We start from the raw sequence: 19,720 nt of genomic DNA, 5'->3' as shown, positions 1-19,720 counted from the left end.
GCCGGGACGAAAGGGGTTGCCGGCCGAAGACATATAGACGGCCAAGCGAAGCGAGGCCGGATAGGTCTGAGCGCGGGCAACCCCATTTCCCGCCGAGGTATGTATAGTGCTTTTCTCAAACATGCAATGAAATAAATAAAATAAAAAATCCACGAAAACCCAAGTTTTATTCATAGAAAAAACTAAAAGTAAACTACACCCAAATATAACCAACACGTACCTATATCATTATCACGCATATGTTTTACACGAGTCGTGTATTTTTACTACCCGTATATTTTCATGTATCTTTGATTTTTTCGCCTTGTATCAGTCTGACTGTCGTTTTCGTCACATAAGTTTACATAGTCTTTCATGTTGATATCATGTTTCACATACATCGTTGCTTTATGCATGGAGTAAATTAAGTATAATTTTCACAGTGTTGACGAATTTGTAGTTACATTCATTTAAAATATGCCACAAAACTGTTTCTAATAAACTGTAAGCCATTTTTCTTAGTTTCTCAAATAATAAAATTGCCATAAGCAACCATATACATACTTCGTCTTTGATTTGGCGGCAGAGGCAGCACGTTATTAAAATCAATTCTGCTTACGCTGCCAATTCCAACACCTACGATTACAATTAATATTAATTTCATTATTTCGTCGGAACTCATATTAAAGTCAAATAATCAACAACGCACCATAAATCCAATAAAACAGAATGAATATTTTTCAACTTTACCTCCATAACTATTTACAAAATATAACTACGCGTGTTTGAGTAGACCTTTTTACCGCTAAAGTTTAGATGAAATATTTTAAATGTTTTTATTTGTGTAGTTAAATTTATAATTTAAAACTAGTAGTTCGCCCCGAACTGATAACTCGCGGTTAGGAAAAAATTATATAGAGCGATTTTGTTGCACCTACTTACTCGTATAGTGCGACGTAAAATATTAGGTCCTTACCTATGAAATTGGCGTTTTTGTTCATAGATATAAGTCTGATCCTAGTTTTTTTTTTTTACAAAAGTACATACACAATTACAATAAAACTACAATATGATTTCGCCAAACTGCTTGACAGCAATTAATTGTTATTTTTTATTGTTAAGTGTTCAGAATTAAGCCTTGAAAATAGGTCTTTTCATGTGCTGTCGGTTCGAGTATTAAAATTACTTATATTTTTCTAATGGTACCAATTTTCAAGAAATGGAGATATTGAAAACATACCTTAAAGGTGTCAAAAATTACTGGAAAAATTTTGTTTGGTTTGAATTAGCCATCAAAAAAATATCCGCAAAATTAATTGTATGGAAATTCGTGTTTCGTTGAAATTCTCCGAACAAAACGCCAATTTCATAGGTAATGACCTAATAGTAGAAAATAATTTTTAAGAAAAATAAACCGACTTCTAAGGAGTCACCGTTCACAGGAGGATTAAGTCACCATATAGATTAAAATAAACTGTATCTGTGGTAAGCCGAAATATTTCCTGTCAAATGTCAAATACCTATATTATGTTTATTTTTATCTTGCTAATAGTTTCAAAATGGTAAATTTAAAAACGCTATTATAAAAGTGTAAGCCGAGCACTTTCATTTGATACCAAACTCGACCATACTTTCTCGCAAATAAAATGACCAGAATAGCAAGCCCCCTCACAAACAGCTTTTTGGCCTTCTAAGCTTTTCTAGCTCAATAACCTCTTGATCGAGCCTGCTCATAATTTAATGACTAAAATATAATTCCCCCCGACTACATGTTTACCCAATTTTATTTAAATTAGAACAAATTTACTTAAGTTCTTGAGTATCAAACTATCCTGTGATAGTTCAGCTTAAAAACATCGAAATGCCGGGACGTGCCCCTAGCCAGCCGCGTGTCCCAAGTCGAATGTAAGAACTTCGTTCGCTTCGCTCGCTCGTTCGATTATAAAATTATAGAATGTATTATTTATTAAGTTCATGTTGATTTTATACAAATAAAACTGCAAATTATAGCAAACATTGTTTTTTTTTTTTATAGGCGTGTGGCAGAGTGTCATTACGAACCATAAAGCAAATACTGCCTCTAGTTTTTTTTAATGGACGAATGCCACGATGCTGTGTCACAAATATCTGTGAAATGAAAATTAAAAAAATAAATTAATTAAAAATTAAAAAACACGACTGCGAAAAAGCGAACTGAAAAGACAAAAATAATTTTTAGTTGTGTTAGTTACTCAACTTAATGAATGTAAAAAATTATTAGAATATGAGTGTTTAGTGAAGGTTATAAACAACAAACGCAAAAGTTTTATGCTCATTTAGAATCGTGATTGTACCTGTGTATTTTATTTCAATTGCAGTCGGGGACCTTGATGTATTGACATTTTCCCATTTAAAAGGTCCCCGACTGCAATTGAAATAAAATACACAGGTACAATCACGATTCTAAATGAGCATAAAACTTTTGCGTTTGTTGTTTATAACCTTCACTAAACACTCATATTCTAATAATTTTTTACATTCATTAAGTTGAGTAACTAACACAACTAAAAATTATTTTTGTCTTTTCAGTTCGCTTTTTCGCAGTCGTGTTTTTTAATTTTTAATTAATTTATTTTATTTTATACTTTTTTGAATTTTTACATTCATTAAGTTGAATAACTAACACAACTAAAAAATATTTTTATCTTTTCAGTTCGCTTTTTCGCAGTCGTGTTTTTTAATTTTTTATTTATTTAATTAATTTTGGGGTCATGATTTCGTTAATAATCATTTGAAGTCACTTTATATTACTTTTGCGAGGGCGTCCTCAGTACAGAAAGGCACGCAGAGCGCCGCATATATCGGGCTACGCCCGACTACTTTGGAACGCGTACAGTGCGCCACGAACGTCGGGCTACGCCCGACGCTTTGAGCAAGAGGGCACTGAAGGCGTCTTGGTAAGGGTACAGCGTGTCACGTATGTGGGCCTACGCCCGACACTTAGTATGAGAGAGTCAAAGGCGCCTGGCTTTGGACCGAGTGCAGCGCGCCACGTACGTCGGGCTACATCCCACTCTTTTACCATTAGGGCGCCGAAGGCGCCCGGCTTTAGAACGCGTACAACGCGCCTCGTACACGCCCGACGCTTTGAGTAAGAGGGCGCGGAAGGCGCCCGGCTTTGGTAAGCGTACAGCGTGTCACGTACGTCGGGCTACGCTCGACACTTTTAGTATGAGAATGTTGAGGGGACTGACTTTGGACCGCGTGCAGCGCGCCACGTACGTCGGGCTACGCCCGACGCTTTGAGTATGAGGCCGGCTTTGGTAATCATACAGCGTGTCACGCTACGCCCGATACTTTTAATATGAGAGAGTCGAAGGCGCCTGGCTTTGGACCGCTTGCAGCGCGCCACGTACATCGGGCTACGCCAGAACCTTTAAGTGTGAGGGCGCCGAAGGCGCCCGGCTTTGGTATGCGTACAGCGTGTCACGTACGTCGGACTACGCCCGACGCTTTGAGCAAGAGGGCACTGAAGGCGTCTTGGTAAGGGTACAGCGTGTCACGTATGTGGGCCTACGCCCGACACTTAGTATGAGAGAGTCGAAGGCGCCTGGCTTTGGACCGAGTGCAGCGCGCCACGTACGTCGGGCTACATCCGACTCTTTTACCATTAGGGCGCCGAAGGCGCCCGGCTTTAGAACTCGTATAACGCGCCTCGTACACGCCCGACGCTTTGAGTAAGAGGGCGCCTTCGGCGCCCGACACTTTTAGTATGAGAAAGTAGAAGTCGCCTGGCTTTGGACCGCGCGCAGCGCGCCACGTACGTCGGGCTACGCCCGACTCTTTTAGTATGAGGGCGCCTTCGGCGCCCGGCTTTGGAACGCGTACAGCGCGCCACGTACGTCGGGCTACGCCCGACGCTTTGAGTATGAGGCCGGCTTTGGTAATCATACAGCGTGTCACGCTACACCCAATACTTTTAATATGAGAGATTTGAAGGTGCCTGGCTTTGGACTGCGTGCAGCACGCCACGTACATCGGGCTACGCCAAAACCTTTAAGTGTGAGGGCGCCGAAGGTGCCCGGCTTTGGTATGCGTACAGCGTGTCACGTACGTCGGACTACGCCCGACACTTTTAGTATGAGAAAGTAGAAGTCGCCGGGTTCTTTCATTCGATATTAGTCTACGGTGTGGACCTATGGGCAATATGTGCGGAACGTGAAAAAGTTTTTAAACTACAAAAACGTGCAATCCGTATCATGGCTAAAAAACCCTCAGACTACCATGCTAAGGAGTTGTTTAAGCAGCTGAAAATTCTCACGTTACCTTCTGTATACGTACTCGAAGCATGCAAGTACATACGACGCAATCTCGAATGGATTCCCTCTAATCACCAAAAACTCCAGACTGTAACGCGTAGACGCAACCTCCTATACGTACCACCGCGACGTCTAGCAAAGTCTAGGAAATCCTTACACATAGTAGGCATAAAACTTTACAATACTCTAGACGAAGAGTTAAAAGCTACTTCGGACTCAATATTTGAGAAAAAACTTAAACTGATATTGTTGGACATGGCGTGCTACAGTATTGACGAATTCGTAAACTGCTACAAGTCACTGACCCATCTATCCACCTGTAAAATAAATTATAAAAAAATTATTATACTAATCTTAGATTGTATAATGTAATTTAATTCCTAAACCAATAACGACATTTTATCATTGTAAATCTTTCTCGATATGTAAAGTTTGTGTAAACAGAAAATGTTAAATGACGTGTAACACTTGTTATCAATAAATAATTGATTGATTGATTGATGGCCTTGGACCGCGCGCAGTGCGCCACGTATGTACGTCGGGCTACGCCCGACTCTTTTAGTATGAGGGCGCCGAAGGCGCCCGGCTTTGGAACGCGTACAACGCGCCACGTATGTCGGGCTACGGCCGATGCTTTGAGTATGAGGGCGCCAAAGGCGCCCGGCTTTGGTAAGCGTATAGCGTGTCACGTACGTGTACGTCGGGCTACGTCTGACCCTTTTAGTGTGGGGGCGTCTTTGGCGCCTGGCTTTGGACCGAGTGCATATACTTGGACAAGTTGCAGGAAGCGCACATCTTTCTTACGCTCTGAGCCGTAGGCCCTACGTGGAGCTCACCCTTCGGCCTTAAAAAAAATGTCATCATCATCATAAATGTTAAAATTAAATCAAACCATACGGTTATAATGATACTTTCACGATTTGTTCTGCCAAAGTCGGTGCAGAGTTAGCTTAGACGGACTCTGTATCGTATCGATTAATAAATAGAAGTTATATTTTAAACTTTTCGATTCCATAAGCGCAATTACGAACATGTTTTAAAAACTATGAGTAGTATGTACCTACCTAATATAATATAATTATATTTTTTTATGATCAGCGGTCAAACCCTTTCCATTTATTTTAATAAGTATCCCATTCAATAATAATATTTGGTTTTATGAGATTAGCTTCTCTTAACATATTTTGTCAATTCTTACTTTCTCAAAATGAAACTTAAACCCACATGTTGCATATATATTATCAATCGGCTTTCACAGCCCTTCATTTTGATACCCTACTCGATAGGTTTGCACGATATTTCTTTCTAAAGGTTGCGTAATATGGCGTATTAAGTCCGCCATATTGTTTTTATAATGACGTCACATAGCCTATGTTACCCGGGATGACGTAAGGATTCTAATGATGTATCATACGTCTAAATCGGTTAAGGCATTCAGAAGTTAAGGTGGAATAAAGAAACTCACATACATACAAACATGAACGCTGAAAACAATACACTCTTTTTGTTTGGGCAGTCGTGTAAAAAGAGGACTTTGCCGGCCTAGGCCTGCAAGATGTGTATGAAATTCCATTAACGACCTTTTGTTCTAGCCGCACCTGAAACGTCATACTTCGCAGCCTATTATAAGGAATATAACAGCAATATTTCATTGCATGTTTGAGAAAAAACTCTTACGCGCAATATAAATTAATTTAGATTACTTACGTAGCTTTTTATTTTGATTCGATAGGTTTTTAAATAGTGTAGGTAAATAATAAAAGAGTAATTAAAATAATAATATATTGTGAAGCGAACAATATTTATAGTCCGAAAAATAATTATAGAAAATTATTGAGGGCGCCTAATACTTACGTAACTGTCACATTTTTGACGTAAAATGCTTAAACTAGGCAACAATTTCTTTAGTACGATTTTTTTTAGTTCCATTTTATTTAATTTCCACTATTTTATGTAGCTGGAGTAGTTTTACATTTTACACATTATAGAAAACACGAAATTTTAAAACATAATTTTATTTGTCTACCACTTATCTTAAAGAGCGTTTTCACACTATCCGATCCGATATCGGATGCAACGAGTATAAATTATATAGGATCAATTCGAGTACTTTTCCATAGTTAATATGATCGTCAATAGTCATAACATAATCAACGTTAATTATAATGTGTACTTTAGAAGTTATGAGGGAACAGATGAACATACATACATACCCACATACATTCCGGTCAAAATCATAACCCTGCTTTTGCGTTGCTTGTCGGGTAAAAATTAGACCATCAGTTGTTATAGGACCTTTCATGTAAGTATGTACTTTCAGAAATACTTCAGTTCATTGTGGTAAAATCAGTGGCGTAGCGTGAACTAATCTAGCCGTGCGCGAAGTCGCATCTGTGAGGCCTTTTTCTTTCACGGTGCCCGAAGGGGCCTCGCGCGAGGCCCCGCTTGGGGCGCGAGGCCGTGGGCGACGGCCCACTTCGCCCACGCCTAGCTACGCCACTGGGTAAAATTCCCTACGTCCAAAGATTTTGCGCGCGCGACGCTCTTGTAGTACCGCGCCGATGCTTTGGGGGTGCGCGGGCGCCGGGGGTCCGAGAAATCTACCGCGTACATACCGAAGTGTGACCTGTGGACAATATTTGAGTTTTATTAATATTTTTACAGAGATATAAGCCACCGCGCCATAAAACTTTTCGTTACATCTGGTTTTTGATCCGAGCCCCTGTTTTTAAAGACGTTCACCTAAAGAATGACCGGGCCGGGGCCGGGCCGGAGCTTCCGGCGCTTCGTTTTCTATGGAAAGCACCACGTGATCACCGATCAGCCGTCATAGGAAATGACAAGTCGGACGCCTCGGCACGGACCTGGCCGGGTCTAGCGTGAGCCATCCTTTACGTTTAAATAGATAAATAAAAAAAATTAATACCTATTAGGGGTCATCTTACACAGATCAACCTAGCCCCAAACTAAGCAAAGCTTGTACTATGGGTGCTAGGCGACGATATACATACTTATATAGATAAATACATACTGAAAACACCCATGACTCAGGAATAAAATTATTTGTGTTCTTCACACAAATAAATGCCCTTACCGGGATTCGAACCCAGGACCATCGGCTTCACAGGCAGTCGGCTTCACGTCAAAAAGAAGAATTTCTTCTTCTTTTTGACGTGTGCGAAATGATTTTAAGTGTCATTGGAAGTACCTATTGAATTCAGGAATAACAAGTGATTGCGTAAATTATTTGCTTTTGTACTAGTATTTTCGAATCTACAATCACCCACCGTATCTCCTGAACACAGCTTTTCGTATTTTCCAGTATTACATTTACATTTATGTTAGAATCTCAAAAGTGGTCACGTTTTTCATCTGTATCTTATAAACTGTCACTTTCCCGCTTTTGAAATTTTTATATACGTGATGCTTTCCCTTTTGTACACTTCAATTCTTTATTAAATTATTAAGCGTAATTAATCGTCATTGTACGTCTGTGGCTTCAAGACGGGCTTTAGTCTTTTGCTCGACAACATGGCAATGGAACGCTTTCTGTCTCTATCGCACTAATATGGATGCGTGATAGAGAGGCGGATAGCGTTAACAATTGTCATCTTGGCTAATAGTCCTCCAGATCCTCTTTAAAACTTACTGATAGCCAGAGTTCCACTCAAAGTTGTCAAGGAGCGACCACGCCGTGTATCCCACCACATTCACTTTATCTTCGTTTATAGCCAGCAGCACCTGCCAAGGAATACTTTTATTCAGCGGTGTCATTTTGGGTGTCACGCACGAATTCGAGCCAATCGTGCAGTATAACGCGACTAGTTGCGACCAATCGCGCGCGTGATGCGAACTAATCAACCAATCGCGTTGTAGCCTTCTACACAGGTATACCAAACGAGAATGTTCAATTATATGAACGGCCTGTTCATCAAGATAGGCCTTATAGGCCTTTACTTTTGAAACCATTGGTAATAAAATAACAAAGAGTTTACCTGTTCTAAATAACTTTTATAGTACTCGATTCGTCCAATGTCATTCAAGTCTGTACTAAAATCAGAGAATCCATTTTCTGTGACTATGATCTTAATATCTCCATACTGTTGTTTGATCCGGTTCAGCACGTTCCTGAGACCTTCTGGGTTTACCTAGAAGATAATATTGTTTTTGTTAAAAAAAAATTTTTGGCTTATTTCATCAAATTTAAATGTATAATTGCGTTTTGAAATAAAGAACTTTAACTTTATAAGGGCTTCTGGCATAGGCGTACCCACGGTGGGGCAAGGTGGGGCAGTTGCCCCACCCTGGTCTCTGAGCAGAAGCTAAGAATTTTTGGGCAGATTAACCGAACCCTGTTACAACGTACACAGCATCCCCTACTTGTGCCCCACCCCTTAAAAAATGCTGGGTACGCCCATGGCTTCTGGGACTCAAGAGGATTTACTTACTTTGAGCCAACTCAGTCCAGATCCCCACTCAGGTCTACTCTCGAGCACAGCACCGATTTCATCGAAACCGTCCACTGAAAACGCTCCTATTGCTTCGCCAGGCAGCGCAGCTCGAACCGTCCTCGAAGTGTAGTGGTTTATGGCGAAAAAGTCGTAGGAACCTGTCAATAAATAAACATAATATAAATCTTTGCTGTTGAAAAGGATACCAGGGCCTGTCAAATAAAATGTGAAAATGAGTACACCACAAGAGTGAATTGCAATTGGGCTGCTTGCTGTGTGTGTTGGGTTGCTTGTGGGCTGGAAGTCTAGATCTAGAGCCACTTGTACTCGTATTCATGGCATACTTTCGCCAGACATAAAAGAGCGTTTGCACATTGTCTAAGTGGTTACATATAATACCGAAAACTGATTTACCTAATGTTGAATCACCTATGCTTGATTCACCTATTTTTAAATTACCTATCGATCATTTTACCTAAACATTGACTGACCTAAGTTTATAATACCTAAGCTCAAATAACCTAATGGACGAAACACCTAATGCACGATATACCTAATGCACGTTTTACCTACTGCACGTTTCACCTAAAGCTATTATACCTAATGCACGAATCACCTAAAGCTGATATACCTAATGAACGATGTACCTAAACTTGGACGAAATACCTAAAACTGTTAAACCTATCGCACGAAATACCTAAAGTTGATATACTTCCTGAACGAATTACCTAATTTCGATATGCCTAATGCACGGAATACCTAAAGTCTATATACCTAGTAGAAAATTCATATCATTTTGCCGAATGATCAAGTGGCAACTCTACCCAATAAATCGTATGATTTCCCAACCTTACAGTAGAAACTGTTTCGTTTGGATAACAACTTAAAAATACACTTTTTGAAACGCTACTTTTTAGGTAGTAGAATGATTTCGTAAGTCTAATACAAAATTAGTTATCTTATCTTATCAAAAACTTAATTTTTGTAAGTTAACATCATGACGATGAATAAAAGTCGGTTTTGGCACTGTTTGGTCGTAGTTAACCTAACACGCTCCTCCTCGCTTTGCTCGTCGTCGCACCTATCTCGACTCTGGCAAATGACTAGACCTTATATTATAATAAAAAATAGTAAGCCAATTGAATGATTTGGCAAAAAAAAAATACCAAATGTTGTATGTCCTAATAATATTCTACTAAGGTTTACTCGGGTAATTCCGAATGTCGAAAACTGTCGGATAATTCCGAAAAGAGACTTTTATTATGATGGAATTAAGGGTGATTTTCATCTGAATTTCGGAATTATCCGACATTCGGTAATACCCGAATACACCTTAAACAATAATTCTATTTTTGATTTTAGGTACATATTTCGTTCATTAAGTGCATCGACTTCAGGTATTTCGTGCATTAGGTGTATCAAATTTAGGTATTTCGTTCATTAGGTATGTTAACTTTAGGTAATGCGATCATTAGGTATACCGTCTTTAGGTAATAAATGCAGTAGGTATGTTAACTTTAGGCAATTCGATCATTAGGTATACCGAGTTTAGGTATTTCGTGCATTAGGTATATCAACATTAGGCGTTTCGTGTATTAGGTATATTAGCTTTAGGTATTTCGAGTATTAGGTGTTTCAACTTTAGGTAAATCGAGCATAGGTATTCTGAGCTTAGGTAAACCAATTGTAGGTGAAACGAGCAATAGGTAATTCGTTCATTAGGTGTTATGAGCTTAGGTTAATTGATCATTAGGTATTTAAAAAAATAGGAGAAAAGAGCATATAGGTGATTCAACATTAGGTAAATCGATTTTCGGTATTCTGATATGTAGGTAACCGTCTATGTAAGTGGCTCTAGGTCTAAACTCATTTGTTGTATTTTTAAGAGTGCTTTGCCCCTGGCTGACCCTATACTGCGTAAATAATTTAAGAGATTCTGCTAGTGATTTTGTGACCATGCTAATTCTACTTCCATATCCCACTTCTGCTTGTAGTCAATTTCATCCATATTTTCACACTTTTCTTCGACTCAAACTGTCTCCATGCCAAACTCCTCGGTCTCTCTACTTAACACAATATAAATCAGCTTCATGCGTCCAAGCTTTCATAACCCTCAGCTGACCATCCATAAGGACTTCATACTTCAGCTTCAGTTAAACGCTAAGCCCTAGCGAGCAGGGATACCTTTCAGCAGCTGAATTTCTTCTGGAGTAAACGCAGGCAGTTTGGACCGAGGGTATCCCTGCGATTTACTCTTTCCTTCCATAAATGCTTCTACCAGCGGTGGCCAGCCCCCTTCAGTGGAATATATGGGGTAGGAGAAGCGGGTGAACTAAAAAAATACATTAAATAGTATTGATAACAAATGTAGGTTAAAGAAAAGCATTCCTTTGGTAGGTACATAAAAGGTAGGTCAATATAGGTAGGTATACTAGGTATGATTCAAATTGAAGAAAATTAAAATTACCTCCCAAACCCTGTGACAAACAATGAGATTTGTTTCTAACATAGTTGTGGCGTAACTCGAGCCTGCAATATTTTTATCTTTTTGACTATTTTGGCGCCTAATTTATAACCAGCCTAGTAAATTTTGCTGGTCATTTTTGAGAAGAGCGATAATAAAACTTAGGTGGTAGATTCAATGAAACATTACCGCGTAGTCTCTGGCCAATACTGTTATATCCAGGTCTTCATCAGTTTTCGGCTCAAACCAGAACTCGTGGTTGGCAACGGACACTTCACCTGTTAAATAAAGGGTAAGTAAGTGGGGGTAAGGGTAAGGTATCCGAACTCGGCGCCGTCGATTGGACAGAAACGGCTTTGAACGGAGAAACATTGGCGACCTTTGGTGCCAGAGGCAAGGATCGGCTCTTCGCGCCACAGCATTAAGTATTACAAAAGCTCACCGCCATATTTAGGTTTAAACTCTTCTTCATAAATCCTGTAGGCCGCCGCGTGCGCCAGCAGGATGTACTTGGAGCACAGCAGCGCCCCCACCTCGTTCACAAGTCCTGGGGCTGCAATGCCTCTGTAACCAGACAGTTATGGCTTTTTTTATGTTGTTATTCCTTTACTTTCGTCAACTCAAAATTATTTTAATTAAATATTCAGGTAGGTACCTGCAATAATATGTTACACAACGGAGGCCGCAAAAATATCTGACTCGATCTTATTTGTAGAGCCATAAGAGTGTGTCACATATTTTTGCGGCCTTCGAAGAGTAACATATTATTGCAGGTGACTGTACCTCTAACCCCGGCTCGTACTAATGAGTTTTTTGGAACTTCATGTACGAAATATCATTTGATATTTACCAGTCGCTTTTCGGTGAAGGAAAACATCGTGAGGACCGGACTAATCTCAATAAGGCCTAGTTTACCCTCTGGGTTGGAAGGTCAGATGGCAGTCGCTTTCGTAAAAACTAGTGTCTAAGCCAATTCTTGGGATTATTTGCCAAGCAGACCCCAGGCTCCCATGAGCCGTGGTAAAATGCCGGGACAACGTGAAGAAGTGGACTGGGCGGGTCACGTCTACCGCATGCATCTGGATAGACGGGCTAGTATAGCCACCAAGTGGATGCCGCAAAAGAAGCGCGGACGCGGCAGGCCCAGACGGAGATGGCAGGACGACTTAGACGCCTTCATCAGTAACTGGCAGGAAAAAACACTACAACGGGAGTTGTGGAAATCAAGGGGAGAGGCCTTTGCCCAGCAGTGGCACACTATAACGGGCTAATTAAAAAAAACGCGAAGAAGATGATGATGATTTGATGATTCAGGTACCTGTAAGCCGGTTCACACGCGTAGACAGGCTCGTTGATGGTGATCCAGGTGTCCACCTGGTCGGCGTACAAACTGAAGACCACACGCGCGTAGTCCGCGAACCACTCCACCGACAGGGGATTCGCCCAGCCTCCTGAATATGAAATTTAAAAAACTAGGTAGCTGGAAAGCCGGACAGATATTGATATGCTTGATAGACGAGCTCATGATTGATAGAGGGACATTTATTTGTTGCTACAATAACATACAAAATCCAACCAAGTACTCATATGGTATCCTTGTTTTCTGTTTCATTAAAATAATTTTCTTAAGATTATTTTTTTAATGTTTTTTTTTTGTTTTATGCTATCTCACAGGGTAAGGAATATCATTCCAGCACTTGGTCGCAATATAACGAAAACAGTGAAAGTATCTCATAGCAGTGGCGAGTAGATCTGATGCCGGGGTGTTATGCTTCGACCAGTATAGACGTACCGAGGTCTTGCAGGCTCTGCGGTAGGTCCCAATGGTACAGCGTAACGACAGGCGCGATCCCGCGCGCGCGCAGTCCGGAGATTAGATCCCCGTAGTAGCGCCGACCGCCTGCGCTGATCTTGTTAGCGAACCCCGTTGGAAGGAGCCGAGCCCAATTTATGGAGAATCTGTGGAAATATTTAATTACACAAACGGGTCTACCGTGATATAATTTCATTATTTTTACCTTTAATTCGCGGTAGACCCGTTTGTGTAATTAAATATGTGTACAAAACGCGAGAGTTTAAAGAATCTGTGGAAGTTTAGGTTTACTTCTTTGATTCCTAAGAGTCATATGGAATGTAGCTGGCTCATACATATTTTGTTAGTCTTAGGTACCTATGCTTAACTCGCTCGCGACTTAATCTGTAGGCGTCGCAAAGTTAAGGGAATCTAAAGTGAATTAAGGTTTGATAGGTACTTACATTTATTCCGTACAAGAGACTTAAATAAGGTAAATGGGAGATATATATGTACCAGAGTCGTTAAATTTTATTGTATTATCTATATACTTAAGTGATCTTTTTCTAAAATGTGTTAGACGCAGTTGCTCCGAATTTAATGATTTTAAAACGACAAATGTTGTGAAATAACATGAAACGGCATTATGACAGATACTTTTGAAACATTGTATAATCCGCTACTAATGATGCTGACTGTACCATCGCCCACACTGTTAACTGTACATCGGTGGACCTTATGCCATTTGTATAAGGTCCACAGATGTACAGTTAGGAGTGTTGCTATTTAAGTAGTATTAGTTGTACGTACTTGAGAACGGCACATGCCTAATTCCAATATTGTACACTTTGGTTTTATACTAGCTATTCATGAACGCACTTCAAAGAGCTAGGATCTTAATATACATAAAATAAAGTTAACACGGATCGCTGCAAGATAAATGCTTATCTAAAGCCTTTTATAGCGAAGATCTGATGACTTGCGTATGCGCATTAAAGGTTTTCATTAAGCGGGAGCTGACGCAAAATAGTTCTTGAATTGTTATAGGTTTTTAAAAGGCAAATACCATGAAAAAAATCACACTTAAACTAAGCTATACAAGGTACCTTATTGTAAGGAGGGCAGACTCCAACCTTGCTAAAGTTGGCTCGATTGAAAAATAACACGAACATATGTTTAATTTTCAATGGTATATCGCTACCCTAGCGCAGCAGTATAACATAGCTAAGTAGTTATTTGAGATAAAACTGATACTGTCACTCTAGTTTATCGATGATTAATTAAATTATCGCTATATAAGGATTTTTTTCTAAATTAGTGTGTCACCTGTAGAAATCCAGTCCCATCTCCGCAATGAGGTCAAGATCCTGCTCCCAGAGATGGTAGGAGTCACAAGCCACGTCACCATTACTCTGGTCTACCACGATCTCTGGCCTGATGTGGAGCAGGTGGTCCCAGATATTTTCACCCTTGTCTGCCAATAACAAATTAAAAAAGTGTCTAAAGACTCTAAAGCAGAGATATATATATATATACTTACTTTAGAGCGGAGTTATATATATATATATATATATATATATATATATATATATATATATATATATATAACTCCGCTCTAAAGTAAGGACGTTTAGCACGGAGAATTTGGTACATTGACTCGCCCCTTCCTGTCTCTATCGCACGCGCATAATATTAATAATGCTGTCGCGCTAATGGCATTGATCGCCGGTGTCATGGGCGGGACGGAAATATAATTAAGCGCGTGCGATAGAGCTATCTGAACGCGCCTTTATTGTAAAAGCGTTAGAGTCTTACAGTAAGTAATAGTATTACCGTACAGAAAGGAAATTTCCTACAAAACCGAAGTTTGACAGCGATTCAGGGACGAATCATGCTGGCCCTTTCTTATGTATGGTACTATCCCTTTCGGCTATTTAGGGTTCTCGAAATTCAGGTCATTATCTTATCTGTCGTACACGCAAAGGGACGTCAAGTTGTGCTAACCCTAATAATTGTTCGGAGCAATGCTGAGGCGAACGGAGCCGAGAATGCCCGAAAGGAAGAGTTTCGCACCCCTGATTAGAGTGTGTTCAGATATTTTTGAGCTTTTTGGCGCTGTCCAATATGTCTGATGGCAATTGTAATAGGTGCTTTTAATTAGTGTTTTTTTTCCTTACGATATTAGTTACTAGTAACCTGCATACACCACACCAGGCGTGGCTCACTCCGCGATTTCGTCGCTTTGCTACAGGTAGCTAAAAGTACACCCGTTCCACACCAATTTTGGTGGCTAGCCATAAGCCGCGCGTGGCGCTGTCGCCACCTAGCGGCCATATCTGTCCTGATCGTAACAGACGCGTTTTGTTAGAGAGTGAGTCTTCTGTACCTACCTCGTACTATTATTTATTCTGTGACCACACACGAGTGTCTAACTACTTACCACTGACATTCCATGCCCCCTCGATTTGGTAGGAGGAGGTGGCCACTCCGAACTGGAACCCTGGTGGGAAGCTCTGGCAGGCGATATCTGCCGCCAGGGATAGTAACCTATAGAAAATTTAATGATAAACAATAAATACCGTCAACCGGGGTGAATAGAGATGACTGGGGTGAATAGGGATGAAACTTAAAATGGGATTTTCCTGAGTATTCGTGAAATCTGGACCCTGAAATTTGTATATTTTGAAACATACTTACCTAATAATACTTATAATGCGTTGCGTGGCGTATGACAAGTAGAGTTAGACCAAGAAAAGTCTGCAGCGATTTTGATAGCCCACGCAGTGCAAGTGTTAATTATACGTCATAATTTCATAGAAGTTTGACGTTTAAAATGACACTTGCACTGCGTGGGCTATCAAAATCACTGCAGATTTTTCTTGATCTAACTCTATACTGTTTATAACTTTTATAAGCCTACAAATTTCAGAGTCCAGCAGGCCATTATGGATGGCTTTATCCATGTGACAAAATATGCGTCACTTTTTAACAGAGCGCGAATGAAAGTGACGGATACCGTTTTATCACGCTGTCACGTAGACAAAGAACGTCCATAACATCCGTACAGATTTCATAATGCATTGCATACGTTGCGTACGTGGGCTCAGTTTGTCCCTACCTTATAATTCATTAATTAATTTAATAATTAATTTTCATTTCTCATGCTCTGAAAGAGGGTCATTGTTGTTCTAAGAGAGTCCTCTGCGATCCCAGAATGCCTCTAAAAATAAAAGGCAAGGTCTATAAAACCGCAGTAAGACCTGTTGTGGTCTATGGCGCGGAATGCTGGCTGACTACCAAGCTACAGCTGAACAGAGTGCACGTGGCGGAAATGCGGATGCTTAGGTGGGCCGCAGGAGTGACCATGCTCGATAAAGTGCCTAATGTCTACACCCGCGGAAGCTACAAGATCAGGCCAATACAAGACAAAGTCACAGAATCGCGCTTACGCTGGTACGGCCATGTCATGAGAAGACCAGATGATCACATGACAAAAAGTGCGTTAGGCCTCATATCGGGACCATATCCTCGTGGCAGTGGCAGACCCCTTACTACATGGATGTCAGTTATTAAAAAGGATCTCTCCAGTAACAATTTAGATTCAGCAACGACCCAGAAACGATATCTCTGGAGAAGGAGGATTAGGAGAGCCGACCCCAATTAGAAATGGGACAAGGTCGGAAGAAGAAGAAGAGGTCATTGTTGTTCTAAAAGGTGTGAAGAAAATTATACGTTTTTGCACTAGACCATTTTAGGTTCCAAGTACGATTTTTGTTACTGTAAGCAATTGAAATTTGGGTATAAATCGATTTGGTGTACAATTTCCATTATGATATTTGACTCCTCATTCCATAAATAACGATACTTTTGCCTAAATTGTTAATTGAAAGTACCCTCAAAAGATAGTATAAAAATGTATACTTAGTCATGTTTTTAAAAATACACATGCATTTTACTTTCCTCGTATTCGAAATAAAAAGTAGAGTGTTTAACTCAGACTATCGGCAGAAATGAGTGCCTTTCATCTCTTGGTTAACAATCTACTATTCCCATCTACTTACCCCACAGCCATTCTCAGCTCCATCTTGTGAACGATTGATAAGATAATCAACACTTTCATAGACGGTTTACCTAATCTTTATATACCCTCTATCAGTAAGCAAATCTGTTTTTTTTCGAAAAAAAATCTGTAGGGTTGGCACTGCATATGGACCTTAAAGTCCCCGTAAAATGTCGATCTGGGCCGATACAGACGGACTGCAACCCCTAATAACTTGTATGGGAAGTGCAGCCGACGTTGCAGCAATTGCCATACAAATTGCAGTCCGTCTGTACCGGCCTTAAAGAAACTAGAGTCAGACCAAGAATAGTCTGCAGCGGATTTGATAGCCCACGGGAACACCCAAATATTCCGAAATATGTTTTTCCGACTTTCATAACCTCGATTTTCATAATCACGGTTTTTTATACGTCCGAAATATCGAAATCACGACTTTGAAAACCACGAAAGAAGAAAATCACGACTGCGCTATTTCCGAATACTTAAAATCCGATTGTCATATGAACGAAAGCTTAAAGTTCCGATTTTTAAAAAATCCGATTTTTTTTTTCCGAATTTGTCTATTCCGAAAAATCATTGACCGATCGGAAATAAAATAATTCGGAATTCAGAAATTCGATCTATTGTAAACTCGGAATAATGAAATTCGTAATTTTCAAAAGGGAAGTAATTAAATGGTCAGCCGTTTTTAAAATTGTTCTGCAAAAAAAAATGCATTTAAATCATTTGGACATGCTAGAACTGCTACCTTTACAGAAACCAACTGCTACTAGAAAAGTGGGTTAGAATAGAACTGCAACCTTCACAGAAGCCAACTGCTACTAGAAAAGTGGCTTAGGTTAGAACTGCGACCTTTACGGAAACCAACTGCTACTAGAAAAGTGCGTTAAGTTAGGTTAGAACTGCGACCTTCACAGGAACCAACTCCTACTAGAAAAATGGGTTAGGTTAGGTTAGAACTGCGACCTTCACAGAAACCAACTGCTCCCAGAAAAGTGGGTTAGGTTAGGTTAGAACTACGACCTTCACAGAAGCCAACTGCTACTAGAAAAGTAGGTTAGGTTAGAACTGCGACCTTTACAGAAACCAACTGCTACTAGCGAAGTGGGTTAGGTTAGGTTAGAACTGCGACCATCACAGAAACCAACTTCTACTAGAAAATTGGGTTAGGTGAGGTTAGAACTGCGACCTTCACAGAAACCAACTGCTACTAGAAAAGTGGGTTAGGTTAGGTTAGAACTGCGACCTTTACAGAAACCAACTGCTACTAGAAAAGTGGGTTAGGTTAGGTTAGAACTGCGACCTTCACAGAAGCCAACTGCTACTAGAAAAGTGGGTTAGGTTAGGTTAGAACTGCGACCTTTACAGAAACCAACTGCTACTAGAAAAGTGGGTTAGGTTAGGTTAGAACTGTGACCTTCACAGAAGCCAACTGCTACTAGAAAAGTAGGTTAGGTTAGGTGAGAACTGCGGCCTTTACAGAAACCAACTGCTACTAGAAAAGTGGGTTAGGTTAGAACTGCAACTTTCACAGAAACCAACTGCTACTAGAAAAGTGCCTTAAGTTAGAACTGCGACCTTTGCGGAAACCAACTGCTATTAGAAAAGTGGGTTAAGTTAGGTTAGAACTGCGAGATTCACAGAAACCAACTCCTACTAGAAAAGTGGGTTAGGTTAGGTGAGAACTGCGACTTTCACAGAAACCAACTGCTACTAGAAAAGTGGGTTAGGTTAGAACTGCGACCTTCACAGAAACCAACTGCTACTAGAAAAGTGGGTTAGGTTAGAACTGCGACCTTTACAGAAACCAACTGCTACTAGAAAAGTAGGTGTAGGTTAGGTTAGAACTGCGACCCTCCCTCCCTTAGAAACTTACTGCTTACAGAAAAGTAGGTATAGGTTAGATTAGAACTGCGACCCCTACAGTAAATAACTGTTTTTAGAAAAGTAGGTTTAGGTTACGTTAGAACTGCTACCCCCCGTAGAAACGTAGGTACCTTTATTTATTAACAACAAATTCGGAATATCGTTATTCGGAATTAAAAAAATAGGAATCACGTCAAATCGGAATTCAAAATTTCGGAATTATGACAGTTCGGAATTCGTGATATCAAAAATCGTAAATGTTAAATTGGGTGTTTCTCCCTATCGGAATTGTTATATTCGGAATTATGTGGTTCGGAATTTAAAAAATCGTCGGTTTTACTATTCGGAAATATAAAACTTCGTGATTTTCATCGTTCGGTAATTACCTACGACAATCGGAATTTTGATGGGTCGAGCATTTAAAAATCGGAATAATAAAATTCGATATTTTAAAATTCGGCATAAAATATTTCGGAATTATGTAGTGTACCCATAGCCCACGCAATGCAAGTGTTATTTTAAACGTCAAACTTCTATGAAATTATGACGTATAAATGACACCACTGCGTGGGCTATCAAATCCGCTGCAGACTTTTTTTGGTCCGACTCTAACGTAACGGTTCCTATTACCGGGGAGTATCAAAATGCTGCGCACATCACTGCGGCATTTTAAAATACGCATTTTATAAACAAAATTGATCGATTTGCACCGATTTGGATTTTTTTTTCTCCTATTAGGGTTGAACGAGCTCGTGATTTTTAGTGGAAATATAACATAAAAATCTCAGAAAACAAAAAGTGTAGTAGGTA

The 19,720-nt window shown here is 40.0% G+C and overlaps 1 protein-coding gene across 1 annotated transcript; it reads right to left on the bottom strand.

Annotated features, from left to right (window-relative positions):
- Nucleotides 1–6,038: 6,038 nt before the first annotated feature.
- Nucleotides 6,039–17,091, bottom strand: LOC134804283 (myrosinase 1-like). Its single transcript, XM_063777280.1, has 12 exons — nt 17,046–17,091; nt 15,425–15,531; nt 14,311–14,458; nt 12,985–13,151; nt 12,511–12,643; nt 11,635–11,756; nt 11,382–11,470; nt 10,913–11,060; nt 8,726–8,886; nt 8,273–8,425; nt 7,927–8,018; nt 6,039–6,903 (listed from the first exon to the last, which is right to left on the bottom strand). Exons 1-12 carry the CDS (start codon nt 17,066–17,068, stop codon nt 6,765–6,767), a joined length of 1,482 nt encoding a protein of 493 aa, XP_063633350.1. The 5' UTR covers nt 17,069–17,091; the 3' UTR covers nt 6,039–6,764.
- Nucleotides 17,092–19,720: the final 2,629 nt, after the last annotated feature.

This window comes from Cydia splendana, chromosome Z (assembly GCF_910591565.1).
Source record: "Cydia splendana chromosome Z, ilCydSple1.2, whole genome shotgun sequence".
Taxonomy (NCBI): domain Eukaryota; kingdom Metazoa; phylum Arthropoda; class Insecta; order Lepidoptera; family Tortricidae; genus Cydia; species Cydia splendana.
The sequence above is the reverse complement of the archived record's forward strand: the minus strand, read 5'-3'. Positions and strand labels throughout refer to the sequence as shown.